We start from the raw sequence: 19,264 nt of genomic DNA on the forward strand, positions 1-19,264 counted from the left end.
TATTTTGTACTTTTGTTTTAAAACCAAAGTTCTTTATATGAGATCTATGAGCTTTTAGAAAATATTTTAGTAACTTGTTTCCTTTGTAATCTCTTATTTTTGGATTGAAAGACATTATGAGGAGTCCAACTCACACAAAGGTTAAGAACAACTACTTAAAATTTTTATAAAATGCTTTTCCCTCAGCAACCCCATGAGATAGAAAGTGTAGATATGATTATAACTATTTCACAGACAGAGAAACTGAGACTCAGAGAACTCAAATGACTTCTCATATAACTGGTAAAGCCAGAACAAGACATGAAGCCTAGGTTTCTGACTCTTAAGTCCAGCACTATTTTTACTATACCATGATATCATAGTTCTTGATTTCTTACTGACATCTTTTTTTTTCTCCTTCCTTCAGAAATTTCGACTTTACAGATGTCTTTGCAGACATTCCTGAGTCAATAGCCCAGTTGGCCAAGGAAGCTGGAGTAGAAACATTTATTCATGTTTCTCATCTCAATGCTGATATCAAAAGCACTTCTAAATACCTGAGAAATAAGGTCAGTCAGAATGAACTGGGAAGTGAATCACAGGGCCAGTGTCATCTGTCCTTTAAAGCATGATGGGAGAGGAAGAGCTTCCTGTTGACATACTGGTGGTCAGATCCTATCAACCATCTCAAACCCCCACTGAGATTCTTTATATTTTTAATTCTGGTCTGGCTACTGTTTCCTATAAAGTCGCCTATATCAAAAACTTTGTTAACTGCATCCTTTTCTATGGAAAATGTACTTAGAAAGCCAAAATCTCTGAATTGGCTAATTCTCTTAAATTTCTATTTTATTGTCCAGATGGAGTCTATATCTTCAAGTAGGCTCCAGTATCTTTTTGGTCTATCCAGAATAAAAAAATGCTTCTCTTTCCCAGCTCTATTTATGCAATATAGTATGTTTCTGTGGCATTAGGCCACATTTCAGGTACTGATAACAAGAAAATATTCTTGGAATTGAAATGTAGGACTGTGACTTGGAACATTCAAGAAAGAGACTAGTATCTCTTCCCATGACACCTAAACGTTTTGCTTTCAGAAGCCGTTCTTGTTCTGGCTAAATTTTAGTGGACCTGATTAAAACCAAGATAGACCTAAAGCTTGTTCATTCCAGTTTAGAGTATTCACAGGAAATCTAGTGTAGCCATGAAATATTGCTGGTACTAAACACCAGAAAGAGATTGGATTTTTCCTGGATTGACTGATATTTACGTTTTCTCTTGTCCTGGCTGTTCTGGGAAATCAGTGGTATTTGTTCTGTTGGCCCACTCCTCTTTTGCTGTCATTCTTAGTATGTGTTCTAAGTTTCTTGTGCTAGAACCCTTTCATTTTCTTATTTAGCCAGCACCTTGATCTTCTAAAGGTGTTGAAGTTGAAGATTTTTAATTTTTCTGACAGTTATGTGTAAGTACATAACTCAGAGGGAATTTTGGCCTAGCCTACCAGCCTAAAAAAAAGAGTAGAAGCTTTACTTATTTTTTGTACAGTGTTTGTTTTTATTTCTTTTTTGGACAGGCTGTTGGAGAGAAAGCAGTAAGGGAGGCTTTTCCTGAATCCATTATCCTGAAACCCGCTGACATTTTTGGAAGAGAAGATAGATTACTCAATTATTTTGCAAGTATGCATTCCATATTTTAAAAAATGAATTTTAAAAATTGATGCCTTTTGATTTTACAACACATTCATTTGTGAATAAGACCTTCTCCTCTACCTACTTTGTCTTATAACAAATATTTTAAAAGAAAAAAGCAGTTCAGCAAAACCAACTAGGACATCAAAAATATTTGACATTACATATAAAATTCAATACTCACATTTCTCCCCTTTTGTAAGTATGCATTTCACATCAATAGTAAGAGAATGGCATCTAGATTTCCTGGCTAAGATTAGGACAAGGACTTAGGGACAAATAAATATTCTAAAATGTCAGCTGTATTTGGAAAGGGGTGGTTTCTAATTAGAAGCTATTTATGGGGGATCATGATGTGAGACTCAACTATATCATCTAAGAAATATTAGAGGGATATGTAAGTGTTTAACAAGGAAGAAAAAGGATTTGTAGTCTCTTCTTGAAATTAAGAAGGGATTAAGTTTACTCTGTGTAACTTCAAAGGCCAGATCTAAGATAGAAAGGTAAAGGGAAATATATTTGACTCAGCTACAAAGAATAATTTTCTAACAGAGTTAGCCAAAAATATGGCCTGCTTTCTGAGGTAACATGTTCCTTTTCACTAGAAGTATTTAAGAAAGGCTGCCAATCACTAGTCAGTGATGTTGGAGAAGGTATTCCTAGAGCAAATAAAAGGTTTTCAACCAAATTATTTCCAAGGGCCCTTTCAATTGTAAAATTGTGTAAAGTAGAATTTTATGTTTCAGAAGTAAATTAGAGTGTTCTGGGCATGTCTTCATAGGAGATAGGCTTGAGATAAACTTTCTGAGATGAAGAGCAAGATGGGCCTGTGGATGCTAAGTGGAGGTAAGCTGTGGACTGAATGAACTGTAAAATGGAAGAGAAGGGGTTAAATCTAACCTTACACTTTGTTGTGCCTCACCTCTTTTTTTATCAGTCCTGCCATCTAGATTCCACTTTGTACTAGTTCTGGGGCATAGTGAGAAGAAAGGGGCAGCATATTTTGAGTGGGGTATCGGGTTGAGGGAACCAAAGGAATCACAGGAGAGCAGAGTACTTATGTTTACTCATCAAAATAGGCAATTTCCAGGGTTATAAGTCTTAGAGAGAGAGAGACAGACACACACACATGTATTGCAGATTTCCTATATGATGGTATATTTCCTTGTTTAATAATAATTTCTGGGAAATAGTAATGTTAAGTTATTGCTGTAGAGCTGACAATTATCTGTGTTTGGGCAGGATCATATAAATACTTTTGGGTATATTTCATGTTGACTCATGACTATTTTAGCTTTCACACTTAAGTCAAAAGAGAAAATTAGTTGTAGCAGTTGTTCTTAACCTAGGCTCCATGAACTTTATTTTTTATTTTTATTATTCCACATTTTATAAAACAAGCATTTCCATATGCAAAGAAAATGAAGGTACTCAAAAGAAATCACAAATCTATATATTTAGATCACTTTTCTTCCTATCTACATAATAAATCCCATCCACAAGTGTCCCAACCTGCCCTGCATCACAGAAGATATTGTCAGGGAGTACTACATGTACATATAAATTAAATGTTTTGTGTTTCAATTTTCTGTTCACTTTCTAGAGGTAATATTCAGCTTATTCATCTAGCATTAATTCTGTGGCTGTATATAATGTCCTCCTGGTCATGAACTTGTTTTTTAAAAATATTTTGATAACTATTTCAGTACAATTGATTCCTTTGTAATTCTTTGTATTTTATTCTATACATTTAAAAATGTTATTCTGATAAGGAGGCTTATAGGTATTATGAACCTGCCAAAGGGGCTGTGACACTAAAAAAGTAGGTTAAAAACCCTTGCTCTAGAGAATGAATTATTTGTTACATTTTTAATGTTACTGAGTCATTCAATTTGAATGACTGGAGAAGGGTTGAATGATAGTGGCCTTAAGACTTTCTGACTTTACTTTCTGATTCTAATTTCTACTGTTCCCCTGCTAGTGTGTCCTCACCCTGGGGTGAGGATCCTGACCTTTTTGCATAGAGAGAGTGTGAGAATTTATGAGTTTCTCCTTTTATTAGTGGCTCTGGGTGTTCCGAAGAAAGATGTGGACCACTTATTTTGGGAAAAATTGCATTGGAGCATGTAGAACATAAGATATGGAGATAGATCTCTTTCTGAATCTTCTTCTTCTTGGGAAGCCTTTTTGCCTCTTTAAGTTTGCCATCTAAAAAAGCTATTTTTTCCCCAACCCACAAGGAAGTCTTCAGAATGAATTGAGAGAATTTTTTTTTATTTATACATAGTTCTTTTAATATCATCAACAGGATTGGTCACATAACTGTATATATGTACCTTGTGCAGTCATTCACACATTCTTATAATTGTCTCCGTTCCTTTTCTGCTAGATAACCGTTGGTTTGGTGGTGTTCCTCTCATTTCGATGGGCAAAAAAACGGTGAAACAACCAGTCTATGTAGGTATTCTTTTTGGAAAGAGGAAGGAATTTCCTTCTGCAAACCTTTATTAGTTAAAGTAACACCTAATTTTTGCAATACAGTGCCACAAGAGAAAGTATAATATGATGGATGGAATGAGCCTCAGTCAGAAAGATTTGGGTTTGGTTTCTGCTTCTGAAACATACTGACTGTTTGACTCTAGGCAAGTCACTCAACCTCTCAGTTCAATCAGGTGGCTAAGACTATAAGGTGCAAAGCAATTGTCATTATGTTGGCTGAGGACATTTACCCACTGAGAGAGCTATGTGAAATCATAGGCTCATTCAAAATAGAACTCTGATAGCCTCTAGGAGAAATGCAAAGATATGATCCTAATCTCATGTGATGAGGGTCACCCCAAGGATAATGGAGAGGTACATGGTAGGCCCATAGTAGCCTGTGGTATATTACCAACTGAGACCTGTGTAACAGAAGTGACATAATGGATAACATCAGAGAAGTGTGTGACCAGAAAAGAATGGACCAGTAGTCATAGGGCAGGAATAAGGGATAATCAGGAGACAAATTGTTTGTTCCATTGTAACCCATGCAATGCAAAGAGAGTCAGAGAAAAGCTTCCAACATGTTGGTAATCTCTCCAGAGGATTTCCAGGAAGATATAGATAAGAGCTGCCAAGGATGATAGGGTTTGGGGTAGGAGTTACGAGTTTTATTGAGATCAGATTCATCTAAATATGAGATACTGACCTTAGTGAGCTTACAATCCAAGATGAACATAAATTGAGATCAGAATGGAAAGGATGACAGTGCAGAAAGGTTCCAGTTCCAAACTGTACTTAATGTATGATGAAATGATGGCTATCAGTTTTTTGGTTTCACTCTAACCTCTTGACTCACTTCATCATTCTTCATTCACCTTTGGTTGGGGGTTTGGGCCAGAAACTTTAAAATGGCACTGATGAACCCTGCCTTTTCAATATCTTTTACAGAGTACTACTGTTCCATTTTTCAATCTAGTAAAGTAGAAATAAATAGTAGATCTACATCTCAGCCCTGTGACTCCAAATTCAGTGTTCTTCCCACAAAACCACACACCTGTTATGAGGAGAAATGAGGTGTTATTTGTGAAATGTTCTTATTAAAGAGGCTTTCTGAAAATAGGCAATGTCATTATTTTGATCATTTGTCAGTGGTCTTTGCAATTGGGTTGCTTTAACATTAATCTCTTTTTCATAGGTAGTGGATGTATCTAGAGCCATTGTCAATGCTATTAAGGATCCAGATTCCCGAGGGAAGACCTATGCCATCACTGGGTAGGTGATTCTGAATTGAAATTTTTAAATTCTGCTGGACAAAATGTGTAGTGAAATTTCATCTCTTGAAAACAGTGCCTCTTGGCTATCTGGTGTTACTAGTCTTTTATTTCTGTTGTTCTCTCTTCCTAGGGAACTAATTCAGGGATTCTCACTTACATACTTTTTATTAGTACATTAATGGGTTCAGTATAATGATTATAGGCTGTGCTTTGGGATACCCCAGTGTATGCTCAGTGGGATAGCATCAGTACCATAGACTAGAAGGTACCCTAGAGTCCACCTCCTAATTTTACAGAAACTGAGGCCAGACAACTTCAACAACCTGCTTAGGTCACACAGACATCAGATGGCAGTGCTAGGACTCACACCCAGGGTCTCTGACTCCTAATCCAGGATATATTTCACTGCCCCATGCTCATATCTCAAAAAGGATCAAGATTTCCAAGAAAAAAAAAATTTAGTGGATTGGTGGTTATAAAATAAAAAATATTTTCTACATTAAAAAAGGTCATAGAAAACTGAAGGCTCAGTGAGGTTAAGTGATTATCTGAAGTTAGATAGTCAAAATTTTTATTACTTGATTCCTGAATTATTGACCAATCAGTGTTTAGTTTAGTTTCTCTACATTGGGTTAACTTCCAAAGGAATTGGAAACTATACAGTTCCCCAGCCTTAAGCCAAACCTGTTGGAATTTGGGAATAGGGAAGACCTGGCGGGGGGTGGGGGGTGGGGGGGGGGTTTAGTCTCACCTGAAATGCCAGTGAGGTAAACTGGATTAATCAGTTTTCCAGGACTGTATCAGTAACAAAGAGAGCTAGTTCAGTATCTTTAACAGGAAACTGTAAAGGCATTTTGGTCAAAAAATAAATCCCAAACTCCATACCCAAGGAAAGATCTTTTTTAGGGGTTAAAGTTAAGAACCTAGTAAAGCTAAATGCTTTTCCTAAAGGCTATTTTTAGGGCACTAACTCTGGAGAAAACAAACAGTGCCTGTGGTGTTCTATCAATATGAGCAATGTGACTTATTAAATAATAGAAATTTCTTCAGACTTTACTGAGTGTCACTGTCATAGTAGTCCCCAGATCAGATGTCATAGTGTGACTTTTAAACAGAACAGCATTTGGTCTTGCTGAACCATCATGGTCTTCAGACTTGGCTTTTGTTAGTTAAGCGGAGAGTCCATCCTTTTTAAATACAATAAGGTTATTTTTTTTCTCGATGTTTACCAGCTTTTACAAAGCTTGTGTTCAGCTTCTTTTAGATCCCAAACCTTAGTTCATCAGTGGGATTGATAATGTTATGAAATATCCAAAAGAACAAAACTCAACTGCCTTTCTGTAAAGACCTTTAAACTTAATAAGATATCAGGGTCTAGAAAGCATAGAATTTTAAAACTGAAAATGTCTTTAGAAATCTTTTAATTTAGCCCTCTCCTTTTACAAATGAGAAAACTCAGACCCAGTCAAGTTAGACCCAAGGTCCACAGTTAGAATTCAGTCAGTCTCAAACATTTATTATACTAAGTGCCAAAAAGAAAGCAAGAGAAAAGTAGTTCCTGACCCTGAGGAGTTCCCATTCTATTGGGAAAGAAAACATATAAATAACTAAGTCCATATAAGATGCTTAGTACATGGAAGGTCATCTCAGAAGGGAAGGCATTAGCCACCAAGAGGGCCAGGAAAGACTTCTTGCATAAAGTAGAATTTGAGGTGAGCCTTAAAGGAGATAACCTTGTGTTCTTGAAGTTGTGCCAATTGAGCACAAACTAGAAAAGTTTCTAACACAGGTCTGAGGATGGTCTCTATATGGCTGTATAACTCTTCCAAAGGTACTCGTATTCCCCTAAATGCCATATCTGATGGTCATTTTTCTTTCCTCCTCCTTTTTGACTTCTCTGCTCCTCCTGAATATTCTCTCTTTTCTGGTTTTTTGTGATACTGATTTTTTCCAGTTCTCCTTCCTACCTGTTTGCCCTTCTAGTCCGCTTTGTTGGCCTTTCTTCTATTCTCCTCCCATCTAAGGGAATTTTCCCTAAGACTCCGTCCTGTATCTTCTCTAAACTTGGTCACTTTATTGTTCCCTTGGGTTTAATTATAATTTCTGAAGATGACTCCCCAAATTCTCCTTTCCCTCTTCCCCCTACCTCTCTTTCTGTCTCTCTCTTCCCCTCTCCCTCCACATACACAATCAGTTTCCAGTCTCTCACAGTTGAACTTCTTACTAATCACATAGCTGCTACCTTGCTTAGACCTCAGTCACCCTTTGCCTACTCTAAGGCTCCCACACGCTCTTCAGTTCATAGTATCTCAGTGATTTTTTTCACAATTCTCCGAGGCCAGAATAGTTGTCTATTAGAGTTTGCTTGAAAATGCAAATATACCCCAGCTCTGCTGGGTCTTGCTGTAGCACACAATTTTGCACTCTTGGGTATATGGTGAAAGAGGACTTTTTTAATCAATTTCCTTGTCTTCAGTCTGCCCTCTCATTCCCAAAGCGATTCTCTTTCATTGCAGACCTGATTATGCTATGTGACAAGGAAATCACTTTAAAAGACTGATATATATTAATTTAAGGTCACCAAGGAATTCAGCTATGTAATTCCTAAATGAAAACTCAAGTCAGCCGTCAACCTTTTATAGAGTTTAATTACAAACAGGAGGAAGAAAGGAATTAGAGATAGAGAGAGAGAGGGAGAGAGAAAGGGGAGAGAAGGGAATAGGGCTTAAATACCCCTTCTGTTTAGGCTGGGCCAAAAGGCCCAAGCCCTTAGATAGCTGGGGCAAAGAAAGGAGATCAGTCTCTATTACTCACATGACCAAAATGGAGAAACAGTCTCAGGGGCCTCCACCTCCAGCTTCCTTCAGAGCAAGCTTCTCAGAGCACCTCTCCAACCACTCAGAGCCAAAACTCTCCAACCACCCCTCAGTCCTCAGACCCCTCTATCTTTAAGGAAACCATCCAAGTTCCCTCCCCTCAGTTCTCACATCTACCAATCACTGTCCATGTCTCCGTGTGCCAATGGTGGTTCTAGCTTAACCCAGGACCGCCCAGAGGTCTGTGGCTTTGCACATGTCTGTTGAAGGTCATATTCTCAAATAATTAAATCTTGATCTTTTGCTACAGCCCTTCCTAAATCCTGTTACCCTGAGTAGGGTAGAGATTGGAATAATTAAATTTTGATCTATGCTGCAGCCCTTCCTAAATCCTGTTAGGACTGAGTAGGGTGGAGATTGCAATTTCCAAGACCTGGTTCTGTCATTCCAAGTATCTCCATTGTATCAATTCTAAAATCAATCATGACTCAAAGAAATTCCTGTTCTATGCTTAAGCATAGGTCAAAGCCCTTTCCATTGTTCAGCAAAAGGTTTCTGTCCTAAAGTAATCTTAAGAAGGGAGGAGGAGGAACCTCCCATGCCAATGGGGTTCACATTCCAATAGAGTTCCCACTATCAATAGGAAATTTTTCAAGTATGAAATTTCCCAATGGTGAAATTTCCAACGTTTATAAGTCTAAGAAATTTTAAGGTTTACAGCTAGCCCTCCCACTCCATACATTTTATTGGCTCCCTCTTTTCTCTAGGATCAAAGACAAACACCTCTGCTTGGCTTTGAAAGCTCTTCATGTTGAGGCCCCAACTTCTCTCTCCAGCCCTGTAATGCCTCATTTTCCTTCTCTCACTCTAGGGCCAGGCAGTTTGACCTTCTTTCTGTTCCTCACACATGACATTCCTTCTCCTTGCCCTGTGCCTTTGCATTAAGACCTCTGCCCTACAGAATCCCTCTCTTGCAAGCCAAGCACTACCTGCTCCTTGAAGTTTTTCAAGTTCCTCCCAATTGATAATATCTTGTATTTCCCTGCCTTTTATTTAGTGTTTGTTCAGTAGGTACTTATATATGTACTGATAACACATGATCTCCATGCAAGTAGGTATTGTCTTCCTTTTTTTGGTTTTTGTATCTTTGGATCTTCACCTAGAACAATGCCTGGCACATATTAATGAATAAATACTTGTTGACTATGTGGACCAACCAAACTAAAGAGAGGGTGTCATCAATTTACAAATTTTCCCACTAAAACAAGACAGTAGAAGATGAAGCTTCCTCGAACCCACGAGAAGCCTCAAGATAGGAAGATAGAGGAAGGATAGAAGTTCTGTATGCTGCGAGGGGGGTGGCGGAGTCAAGTTAGAGATATGAGGTGGCAGGAATGAGTCAGAAATCCAGGCCTTATTAATTATCAAGGAGCCACAGCAGAAACTCTAATCAGTGGACTACTCAGAAGGCTTATACTTGTCCAGTGATCTAAATTTAATACCACATAGGTCGGAGACATGATAGAGAAAGGAAAGTGCCTGGCCAAAGGCCAGGTCCCAGGTGGGAGAGGTAGATTAGGAAAGGAATCAAAGATGGAGCTAAGATCCAAGTGAGGAAGAGAGGGGCGGAGCTTGCTGTGGCCCGGTATTTAATCTCTTTGATATGCAAATATACACAATACATAGGGATGATTATCCTTGGTTAATGACAAAGTATAGGTGTGGTTTCTCTTGGCCAGGTGAGCACAAAGAAACCTGTTTTTCCGCCTAACCTGGGGGAAGCTGGGGTCAAGGGTCAGAGGCTTTCCCAGCCATGCGCAAGACTGAGCATGCTCTCTTCTAAGCCACTCTGTACCTACTGTTTCCCTTGCCCATAGCTAGGGGTGGACTGCTACAGAAGACAATCCCCTAATAGGATAACAACTCACATTTAAAGAGTTGAAGTATTGTAAGTATGATTGCATGACACATACATTCTCTACTTCGTGGTTCTGTCATTTTGACTGATATTGGCACTCCCTTCATTGATGCAGATTGTAAGCCCTCTCTGCTTTGGAAGGCAATCTTGGTGAGTTTCTGAAGCTGAAAGTCATAATCTTGTGGTCAGCCTTCTAGAAATAAGTTTCATTGCACTTAGCTAGGGTGGACTTTGTATAGTGGGACAGACAAACCTAATGTATGTCACTTACTGAGTTTACACTAGAAACTTTTCTAGCTTGAGCTTCACTGACATTAATTTTGAGAACCCATGACCACCTCCACAGCATGATATTACAAATTAGTAGGATTTAAAAACATTCCTGTAAGATGTATAAATTTGAAGGAACCTACTCAACTTTTGTTTCTTTTTCTCTTTGCTAATCATTTCTCCCTTTCTGAATCATGTCAGATATTCATAGAGCTCTTACTGAATTCAGTTCTAACCCCCTATCATGAAATCTCTGTAGTTTAAAAAAAAAAGAAACAAAGAAAATTGTGGTAGAAGTAGCAATTCAAGAGTAAATGTTTTTGTTTTTGTAGGCCAAATCGGTACCTCTTACATGATTTCGTGCAGTATATCTTTGCTGTGTCTCATAGACCATACTTTCCATATAGCATGCCACGTTTCACCTATCAGTAAGTAAAATATTTCTTGGAATCCAAAACTCATGCAAGTATTTGCCATCTTTTAGAATGGTATTGGCATAGTCACAGTTAATTTTGTATTTCTGCAGCTTTGCCCAATTGCTCTAAGTAAAAGGATTTTAGGATTATCAGAAAGAAGAAACTGCGGTAGTGCAGAAATGGAGAACAATGTACATATTTAACCTATCATATGAGTTGAACAGCTAAAATTGCAAACCCTTAGAATCTTAACTTTTGGGAGAGCCAATGGTTTTGAGTTATGAAATAGTTTCTCTTTTCATATTGGGTATAATGAGACATCCAGCTATTCCATATATCCTCAAGCAGGGGAAATTGGTCTCTTGTTTATAAGACAAATGCTTAGATGTACCCAAACTTAGCCTATTATTTTTCAAAAGGAAGAGATTCGGGAAATAGGTGAATTATGTGAAAAGAAAATAAAGCAGATCCTTGACAGTAATCTCGGTGACATTTTGATTAAGATCTTATTTCTAAGATATGGCATTGAGCTAATGCTAAATCAGGGACCCATGATGTTTCAGCCTAAGCTTCATGATGTCCATATCTTCACCTCTGCTCAAGGGTTCAGTCTTCAGATATAAAGGTTTATAACTTTGATTTAATCAATTTTATTAGGCCCTTGTGAATGATTTCAACCCAAACTCAAGAGACAAAATTTTTGATAAAGGTAGAACCAAGCGAATTAGAAATATCTCCCCAAATATTTATAATCAGTGATAGCCTAATAAATTACCCTTTTCAATTCTCAGACTCTCTAAAGCTGGAATCATAGGATCGTAGAGTTAGATCTGGAAGGGATATGAGAAGCCATCGAGTCCAACTCCCTCATTTTACAAATGAGGGAACCGAGGCACAGAGGTTCACACAGCTTGTAAGTGTCAAGGGCTTTCTCTGTGACTCCATTCAGAGTACTCTGTCCCCTGAAGAATATTACAGAAACACTTTTGTAAGGACTTCCTGCTTACCCTGGCCAAGATAGAATTCTTTCTTATTTTCCCCTGTTCCTATAAATCAGTTAAAATTGATTTAAGGATATTTAGAAAAAAAACCTTAATTCACATTGAATTGCCAGCACAGTGCCTGGTGCTTAATAAATGCTTATTGAATTAATGAATTAATCTAGGGGAAAATTTCAGGTTACATCAGTGCAGGCTGGTTAATATTTAACAAAAAGTATAGCTCTTTCCTGTCCTGGTTATCTTTTCCTTAGTCTTTATATCTTTCTTACTTTTAAATTACCTATTGGCTTAAGGCCATTGGAATAAGCCATATATATTCACATTTGTGTAACACCTGAAAACTTCAAATTTCCAGGGCTTAAATTTGAAGAGATTCATTTGTGCCTTCTGTTTGAATACTTGGTGTAATTTATTTTAAAGGCTTTATACAGTTTTTTGTGGGTGAAGGGGGTGGCCATGGGGATCAGAAGTCAGTCTACCTGGGATAGCATCAATCAGTAAGTAAACAAGCATTTATTAAATGTCTGCTGTGTACCTGACAATATACCAGGCACTGGGATACAAATGCAACCATGGAGCATTCCCTGCCCTCAAGCAGCTTCTACTTGGGTATTACAACATTTGTCATGTGGTGGTAAAGGAGCTTTGGTGTAGGCTAATATTGATTTGGTTATAATAATGACCAAATAAGGGAATATCCTTAGTTAAGAAGTAGTAAGTGGTAGGTAAAAATGGGGCAGCTGGTCACTTGGCAAGGTGTCTGGGCTCTACTGTCATGGTGAATGTCTGGATGGAATGAAGCATGGTCTGGGCTGTCTAGATAGAGTTGGAGTTAGGAAGATATTCACTGCCAGTGAATCTGTTCTGCCAGTCCTGGGCAGAACTGCTCCAGAATGAAACCCAAAGTGGAATTCTTTAGCTCCATGAGATCATAGAAGATAGAGTCAGAAAGGACCTCAGGGGCCGGTTAGTCCAACTCCCCTCATTGTATTAAGTCCCAGAGCTTAAATAGCCCAGGTAAATAAGTGATAGAAGTGGGATCAAAACATGGGGTAAATAGCTTTTTCTTTGCAAGTAAAAAAGAAAAAATTAAACATTTGTAAAGTCCAGGCATTAGTAACCTTTCAGCATAATTCTTTCCAGCTAGCTACAATTATTTTGCACAGAGATATAATGAGCATTCATATACCTTGTGTTTATTTCCAGATTGGTGGCAAAAATCTTTGAGATGAGTCCCTTTGAACCCTGGACCACAAGGGACAAAATAGAGCGAGTAAGTATGCATTTACAGGAATCCTTTGTAATTTGTAGGATAGAGACTGTGGAAATCATTGACTCCTACTCTTCCTACTTTATTCTGATCTTGGCTTAGCTGCTGATATGTGAGCAGAGATAGATTCTTGTCACAATTTCAGGCATTCCATACCTAGTGAAAGGAAAGTATCATCAGTTACCATCTACATTCCTGTTGTGCTTTACTGCTACAAAGGATTCCTGAAAACCACAACTACAATATTTCTTCTTTGTCAGGGGGTCGTAGCCTTTTTTGTGTCATGGATCTCCTTTCTAAATAATGTTTTAAAATGCATATAATAAATTAGAATTGCCGAAGAAACCAATTACATTGAAATACTTTCATAAAAGTAATAAAAAAAAAAACTTGACAGACACTAGATTTGGAATCTCTGCTCTACTGTAGCCCTGAGTGAGTATCCTGCCTCTGCTTGAACCCTTAGAGTAATGGGGTACTGCCAGGAGATTAGGTAGTACCGTTACTACCTAACTGAGGTAAGCCATTCATTAACAACTCTAAGAATTTTTTCCTTATGTTGAAGGTAATAGTCTATTTCCTTATAACTTTACCATATAAAGATTTAAATCTAAGCTCTTTTATACATGGCAGTCTTTTAGTATTTGAAGACAGATATGATATCCCATTAGATCTTTTCCTCTTCAGGCTATTCATCTGTAGTTCCTTGGTGGTACTTCATATGACCCACTTTCAAGTCCCCTCACCATCCTGGTTGCTCTTTCCTGGACCTATATTTCTCCCAAGAATGAATACAGTATTATTAAAGTGATCTCACCAGTTCTGACAAAATTGGAGCCATCATAACCTCCCTCATTTTGAACACTTTTTATTAATGCAGAAATAGAAAGCATCCTTCCCCCAGGGGAAATATTAACTTAACATGAGATTGTTAAAAAGCCAGACTATTCTTAGAATTGTTTTAAAAGCCAAAGCAAGAGAATGAGCTTCGTTATTGTTATGGGACATATATATATAAATGGTCAAGTGGACACTCTCCCCTTTGGTCAGCCATAGACCCCATGAACATTTGAGATTTCTTCTCTTACCCCTGTTTAGTTTCTCCATTTAAATGTTTAGGGGGAATCATAGATTTAGATATTAAAGGGGCCTTAGAGACTAATGAGGACAGCCCCCCTCTTTAGCTGAGTCCAAAAGATATTAAGTGACTTGCTTGGGGTCTCCCAGCTGTTAAGTGTGTGAGGTAGGATTTGAATCCAATTTAATAGAAATAATGCTGATATTGGAGTGAAAGTATTAGAGTTGACATTCTACCTTTGACATTTACTAGTTGTGTGAACTTGGCTAAGTCACCAGGTAGGCAATTTTTGGACCTCAATTTCTTTAACTATAAAATGAGGAGGGTTGGAAACAGTTTCTGAGATCTCTTAAGGAATTAAGTCTATAATTTTGTAATCCTGATTCATTTCTCCTGTCTTCTAAGTAGGATGACATCCAAAGCATCACAGACTCTCTTCTTGGTCAGAAGGAACCTCAGAGTTCATTTAGTTAAAATTGTACCTGAAAAGAAATTACCTCAACACCCCGGATGTGTTTATTTAGCTTTCATATGAAAAGATCTCCAGAATTGGGGAACTGCCTCCTGAGATAGCTCTTTTTACTTTGGGACAGCTCTGATAGGAAAGTTTTCCATATAAAGGGTCTAGATTTCCTTTTCTAGAACTTCTCCTTATTGCTCCTCATTCTGCCCTAGTGGAGCTAATATCTCTTTTTTCCATGATATCCTTTCAGATACATGAAGATTACTAGCATGTTCTCTCTAAGGCTTTTCTTCTTCAGGCCACAGTAACAAGTTCAAGTACGCTTAGCATAAGAAAGATTGACAGAAAGAATAGTTAAGAGGATAAATTCCACATGAAATTCTGGCAACCTATCATTTAAGAGCTGAGTAGAGAGGCCTTGCCTGATGAAGAGGCACAACTACTGGGGACAAACATGAGTAATTTGATGCTGTTGGTTGTTTTCATGGATCTTTTGTTTTCTTATGTATTCAAAGATTCACATCAGTGACAAGAAATTGCCTCACCTGCCTGGCTTAGAAGACCTTGGTGTTGAGCCCACTCCCTTAGAACTCAAAGCCATTGAAATTCTTCGTCGTCATCGCACTTACCGATGGTTGTCTGCTGAATCAGAAGATATAAAGCCAGCCAAAACAGTCAGCTTTTAATGCTCCCCGGGCAGTCTTGTGTTTTCCATGTCATTCATGTTTAACCTGCCCAACAACTGATTATCTTCAGAGAATTCTGCACCCAATGGAACAGATTCCTCAATTAAAGCTTATAAGATTAATTTTAGAAGCATCTGCATCTTCATTCATGACTTATAGAACATTTATAGAATTTTGAGAAATCATCTAATCCTCCTGTTTTTGTACTACTACAAAATCACTTCAGGCAGATCAAAATATACCTCCTCTTTGTAAAGATTGCTCTGCAAGGGGGCAGCTAGGTGGCTCAGTGGATTGAGAGTCAGACCTAGAGATGGAATGTCCTGGGTTCAAATTTGACCTCAGGCACTTCCCAGCTCTGTGACCCTGGGCAAGTCACTTGACCCCCATTGCCTAGCCCTTACCACTCTTCTGCCTTGGAGCCAACACACAGTACTGACTCCAAGACAGAAGGTAAGGGTTAAAAAAAAAAAAGATTGCTCTGAAAGATTTCAGTCACTCCAGTCAGCAGGTAGAGTGCTGTGCTTGAGTCAGGAAGATCTGAGATCATATCTTACTAGTGGTGTGACCTTGGACAAGACACTTAACCTGTGTTTGCCTCAGTTTTTCTTATTTGTAAAATGGAGATAATAGCACCTACCTTCCAGGGTTGTTATGAGGCACAAGTGAGAGCATATTTGTCCAGCACATAGTAAATACTATATAAATGTTAGTTAGTAATAGTAGTTGTATTCAGTATTTCTCCCTGTGTTCATTTTATAGTTTAAACACTAGTTATGTCCTAAGTGAATCTGCGGAACTAAAGTTAGCAAGTCTCATTGCAGTTTAGTTTTTCTCCAGTGAAAACACCATTGTTCTAGAATATAATTCAGTGTGAGCAAATTACATCATCATTGTTCAGTGCTATGTTCGATAGAGAAAGGTGCCTCAGATGCCTAAGGTCTATCCTCTCCTTGCAGGGTGTACCTTTTTTTATTTTCTTTTTTAATGTAATTTTTCTTTTTTAAAAAATATTTTTCCATGGTTACATGATTTGTGTTCTCTCCTTACCCTCTTCTCTCCCCCCTCCTAGAACTGACAAGCAATTTCACTGGGTTATACATATTATCACTCAAAACCTATTTCCATATTATCAATTTTTGTAATAATCTTTTAAAACCAAAACCCTAAAACGTAGTCTCTCGGAAGCTGAGAATGATGATCAAAGATACTTGTGCGTGAAGGAGATTTAAGTGGAAAAGTCAATGCACAGAGACAGTCCCACTCTCTCGGTGTTGGAAGCCTGGGTCCATTAGCATGAAAAATCGTTACACCTGGAGACTTCCTCAGCTGCTTTGGATAGCCGTGTTGTCTTTTGTGCTGCAACACGCCCTGAGCACTCCACAGTGCTTTGCTGCATCGCCATCTCAGCTGTTGAACCTTCTTGTTGGTTTCTTCCGCCTGTTCCGCCGAAACAGTCTTCACATGCTGGGTGAGCAAAGCCCTGGTTCACCAGGGGTTCACGAAGGCCCGATGGCTACCCTCACAAGGTTTAGCCGGCCTGTCGAAGCCATTGCCTGGGGTATGGCCGCTGCCGCATGCTAGCAGCTACTGGGAGCCACAAGTGAGAGCTGGGTGTCAGGTGAGGGTCAGAGGCTGGAGAGCTGCCCTAGGAGGGCACGACAAGCCCTTCATACCAGAGATACTACCCCTCCCTGAGCACCCCATACACCCCATAGACCCATGTAAACAAGTGATAAATCATGTTTTCTTCTGTGTTTCTTCTCCTACAGTCCTTTCTCTTAATATGGACAGTTCTTTCTCATAAGTCTCTCAGGGGTGTCCTGAATCATTGCACTACTATTAGCAGCAAAATCTATCACATTTGATTGTCCCACAATATTGCCATTACTCTGCTCTCCTGGTTCTGCTCATTTCACTCCACATCAGTTCATGGAGGTCTTCCCAGTTTTTTTAGAAATCAAGCAGTTCATCATTCCATATAGCACAATAGTTTTCTATCACCATCACATAGCACATTTTGTTTAGACATTCCCCAATGAAGGGACACCCCATCATTTTCCAATTTTTGGCCACAGAGTACCTTTTTATTGAGCGCGCCCTGATCAACTTGCCTCAGGGTTCTTTCCTTGCTCTCTAATTAGGACATGTAGAGGAAGGGTAACAGTTTCACAGACCTATAGTTTTATACTTCATTTCTTATCATGAACAACAGTGGACACACATTAGGACGGCTCTTTTAAAAAACAACAGAATCTTTTGACTATCATCTTTGACAGCCATATTCTGACAGCCATTTAAGCAGTAATTTATTATAAAACAAGTAACCGAATGCACAATTTCTCCTTAATTAGACTGTAATTCAACTCATAGTCATCATCTCTAAAGCTGTTTTTCAAAAATTGCTCTTGATAGTGGATGTTTGTATCTAGCATTAGCCAGGGCCAACTTGAACAATATAGACAGAAGAGTTAGAGTTTCAGAACTGTCCAAAACAGCCACATGGTAAAGAAAATCCTTTTTGTTCCCGAACCAGAGGGCAAATGATTCTCTAAAGATCAAACTAGTTCCATTGTTGATCTAGTTCGCTTCTGGTTTCTCCTTTCCCACAGCATTTCCCCTTTTATGGAAGTAACATCTGCCCCTACAGCCAACTAGTATTTCTTTAAAAGCTATTAAAGCATCCTTAATTCTTAACTGACCTGTAGACTAAGACTTGAACCCCTGGCACAGCTTCCTAGTCAGCTGAGGACAAAAGCCAGCATGATCCACGATGGTCATTGAAGAAGCAGGGTAGTGACACGGAACTGAATCCATTCTGTGTTCTCTCTGAATATCCTTTTCATATTATTGCTGCTGAAGAAATAATACTAAGTATTCTGACTGAGGCAGTTAGGGGGCTGGAGGCCTGGAGTCAGGAAGACCCAAGTTTAAATCTGGCAGGGCTAGGCAATTGGGGTTAAGTCACTTGCTCAGGGTCACACAGCTAGATAGTGGCTGAGGCCAGATTTGAACCCAGGCCCTGGCACTTTTATCTACCTAGGTGCCCCTACTCTAGTATTTTTGCTAAGAAAACCCCTTTTGGGGCATGGAGAGTCAGACCTCAACAGCAAACTTCCTTTTATTATCCATTAAGTATCCTGTCTCCACCTGAACCATCAGTCTAAGTCAGGCCTAGCCCAGAACATTTGACTTTAAACTGCAGGACTGGATTACAATGACATCAGAATAACTTGGCTAACCTGGCTGCAGTGGGGAAAGGCTAATTCAGAAGACAAAGGAACCTTTTACCACCAGGTCCCTGTGTGTCTATCCTCATCCTATTCCTTGAGGGGAAATAGCACTCTAGGGGTTTAAAAAGGAAACCTGTGTGCATTTACCAAGGGTGTGTATGTTCAGGATCTGTAAGAATCACACGTTGAAAATGATTTTTCACCTTTATTCTGATTTTTCTGCAATTACCAACCACCAGTTAATATGAACATTTAGCTATTCAAAGAAGAACACCAAAAAATGAAGATTTTTGATTATGAACACCTTGCCTTTTTTTTTAACATAAGATGATATTATAGTAATATTATAATAAACATATTAGATTAAAACTGTTTTGTTTGTGTCTCCTTCCTCTTCCCCTCCCCTCCCTTCCCTTCCATCTCCTCCCCTCTCTTCTCCTCTCCTTCCCTCCCTTCCCATTGAGCTACTTGTCAGAACGGTGGCTGAAGTGAGGAATGTTCTCACCCAGTGAAGAGAGGAGCAGGGAAGTGGGCCAAATGCTCCACTCCTGTCCAGCTCTGCTGCCTGTGAGCCACCCACCTCACCCTACTGTGCGCTCCCATTGGGCTGCTGGGTAGAGGGGCAGGGATGTGAAAAAGTGTCAGGCACAATGGAGAGGGGGAGGGGAGCAGCTCCACCAAGTATCTCTGC

General features: G+C 38.9%; 1 protein-coding gene across 2 annotated transcripts in view; it reads left to right on the forward strand.

Moving 5' to 3' along the window:
* NDUFA9 (NADH:ubiquinone oxidoreductase subunit A9) overlaps positions 1 to 15,462 on the forward strand; it is a 29,045-nt gene extending 13,583 nt beyond the window's left edge. The window contains exons 5-11 of one of the 2 annotated variants that reach the window (XM_001372214.5): positions 407 to 548; positions 1,553 to 1,655; positions 4,057 to 4,124; positions 5,344 to 5,420; positions 10,759 to 10,854; positions 13,050 to 13,116; positions 15,170 to 15,462. In XM_001372214.5, coding sequence (XP_001372251.3) covers positions 407 to 548; positions 1,553 to 1,655; positions 4,057 to 4,124; positions 5,344 to 5,420; positions 10,759 to 10,854; positions 13,050 to 13,116; positions 15,170 to 15,340 — 724 coding nt within the window. In that variant the 3' untranslated portion in view covers positions 15,341 to 15,462. The remainder of the gene's footprint in view (positions 1 to 406; positions 549 to 1,552; positions 1,656 to 4,056; positions 4,125 to 5,343; positions 5,421 to 10,758; positions 10,855 to 13,049; positions 13,117 to 15,169) is intronic. The other variant, XM_007503747.3, reaches the window with a different exon arrangement.
* The last annotated feature ends 3,802 nt before the right edge of the window (positions 15,463 to 19,264 follow it).

Source organism: Monodelphis domestica, chromosome 5 (genome assembly GCF_027887165.1).
Source record: "Monodelphis domestica isolate mMonDom1 chromosome 5, mMonDom1.pri, whole genome shotgun sequence".
Lineage (NCBI taxonomy): Eukaryota > Metazoa > Chordata > Mammalia > Didelphimorphia > Didelphidae > Monodelphis > Monodelphis domestica.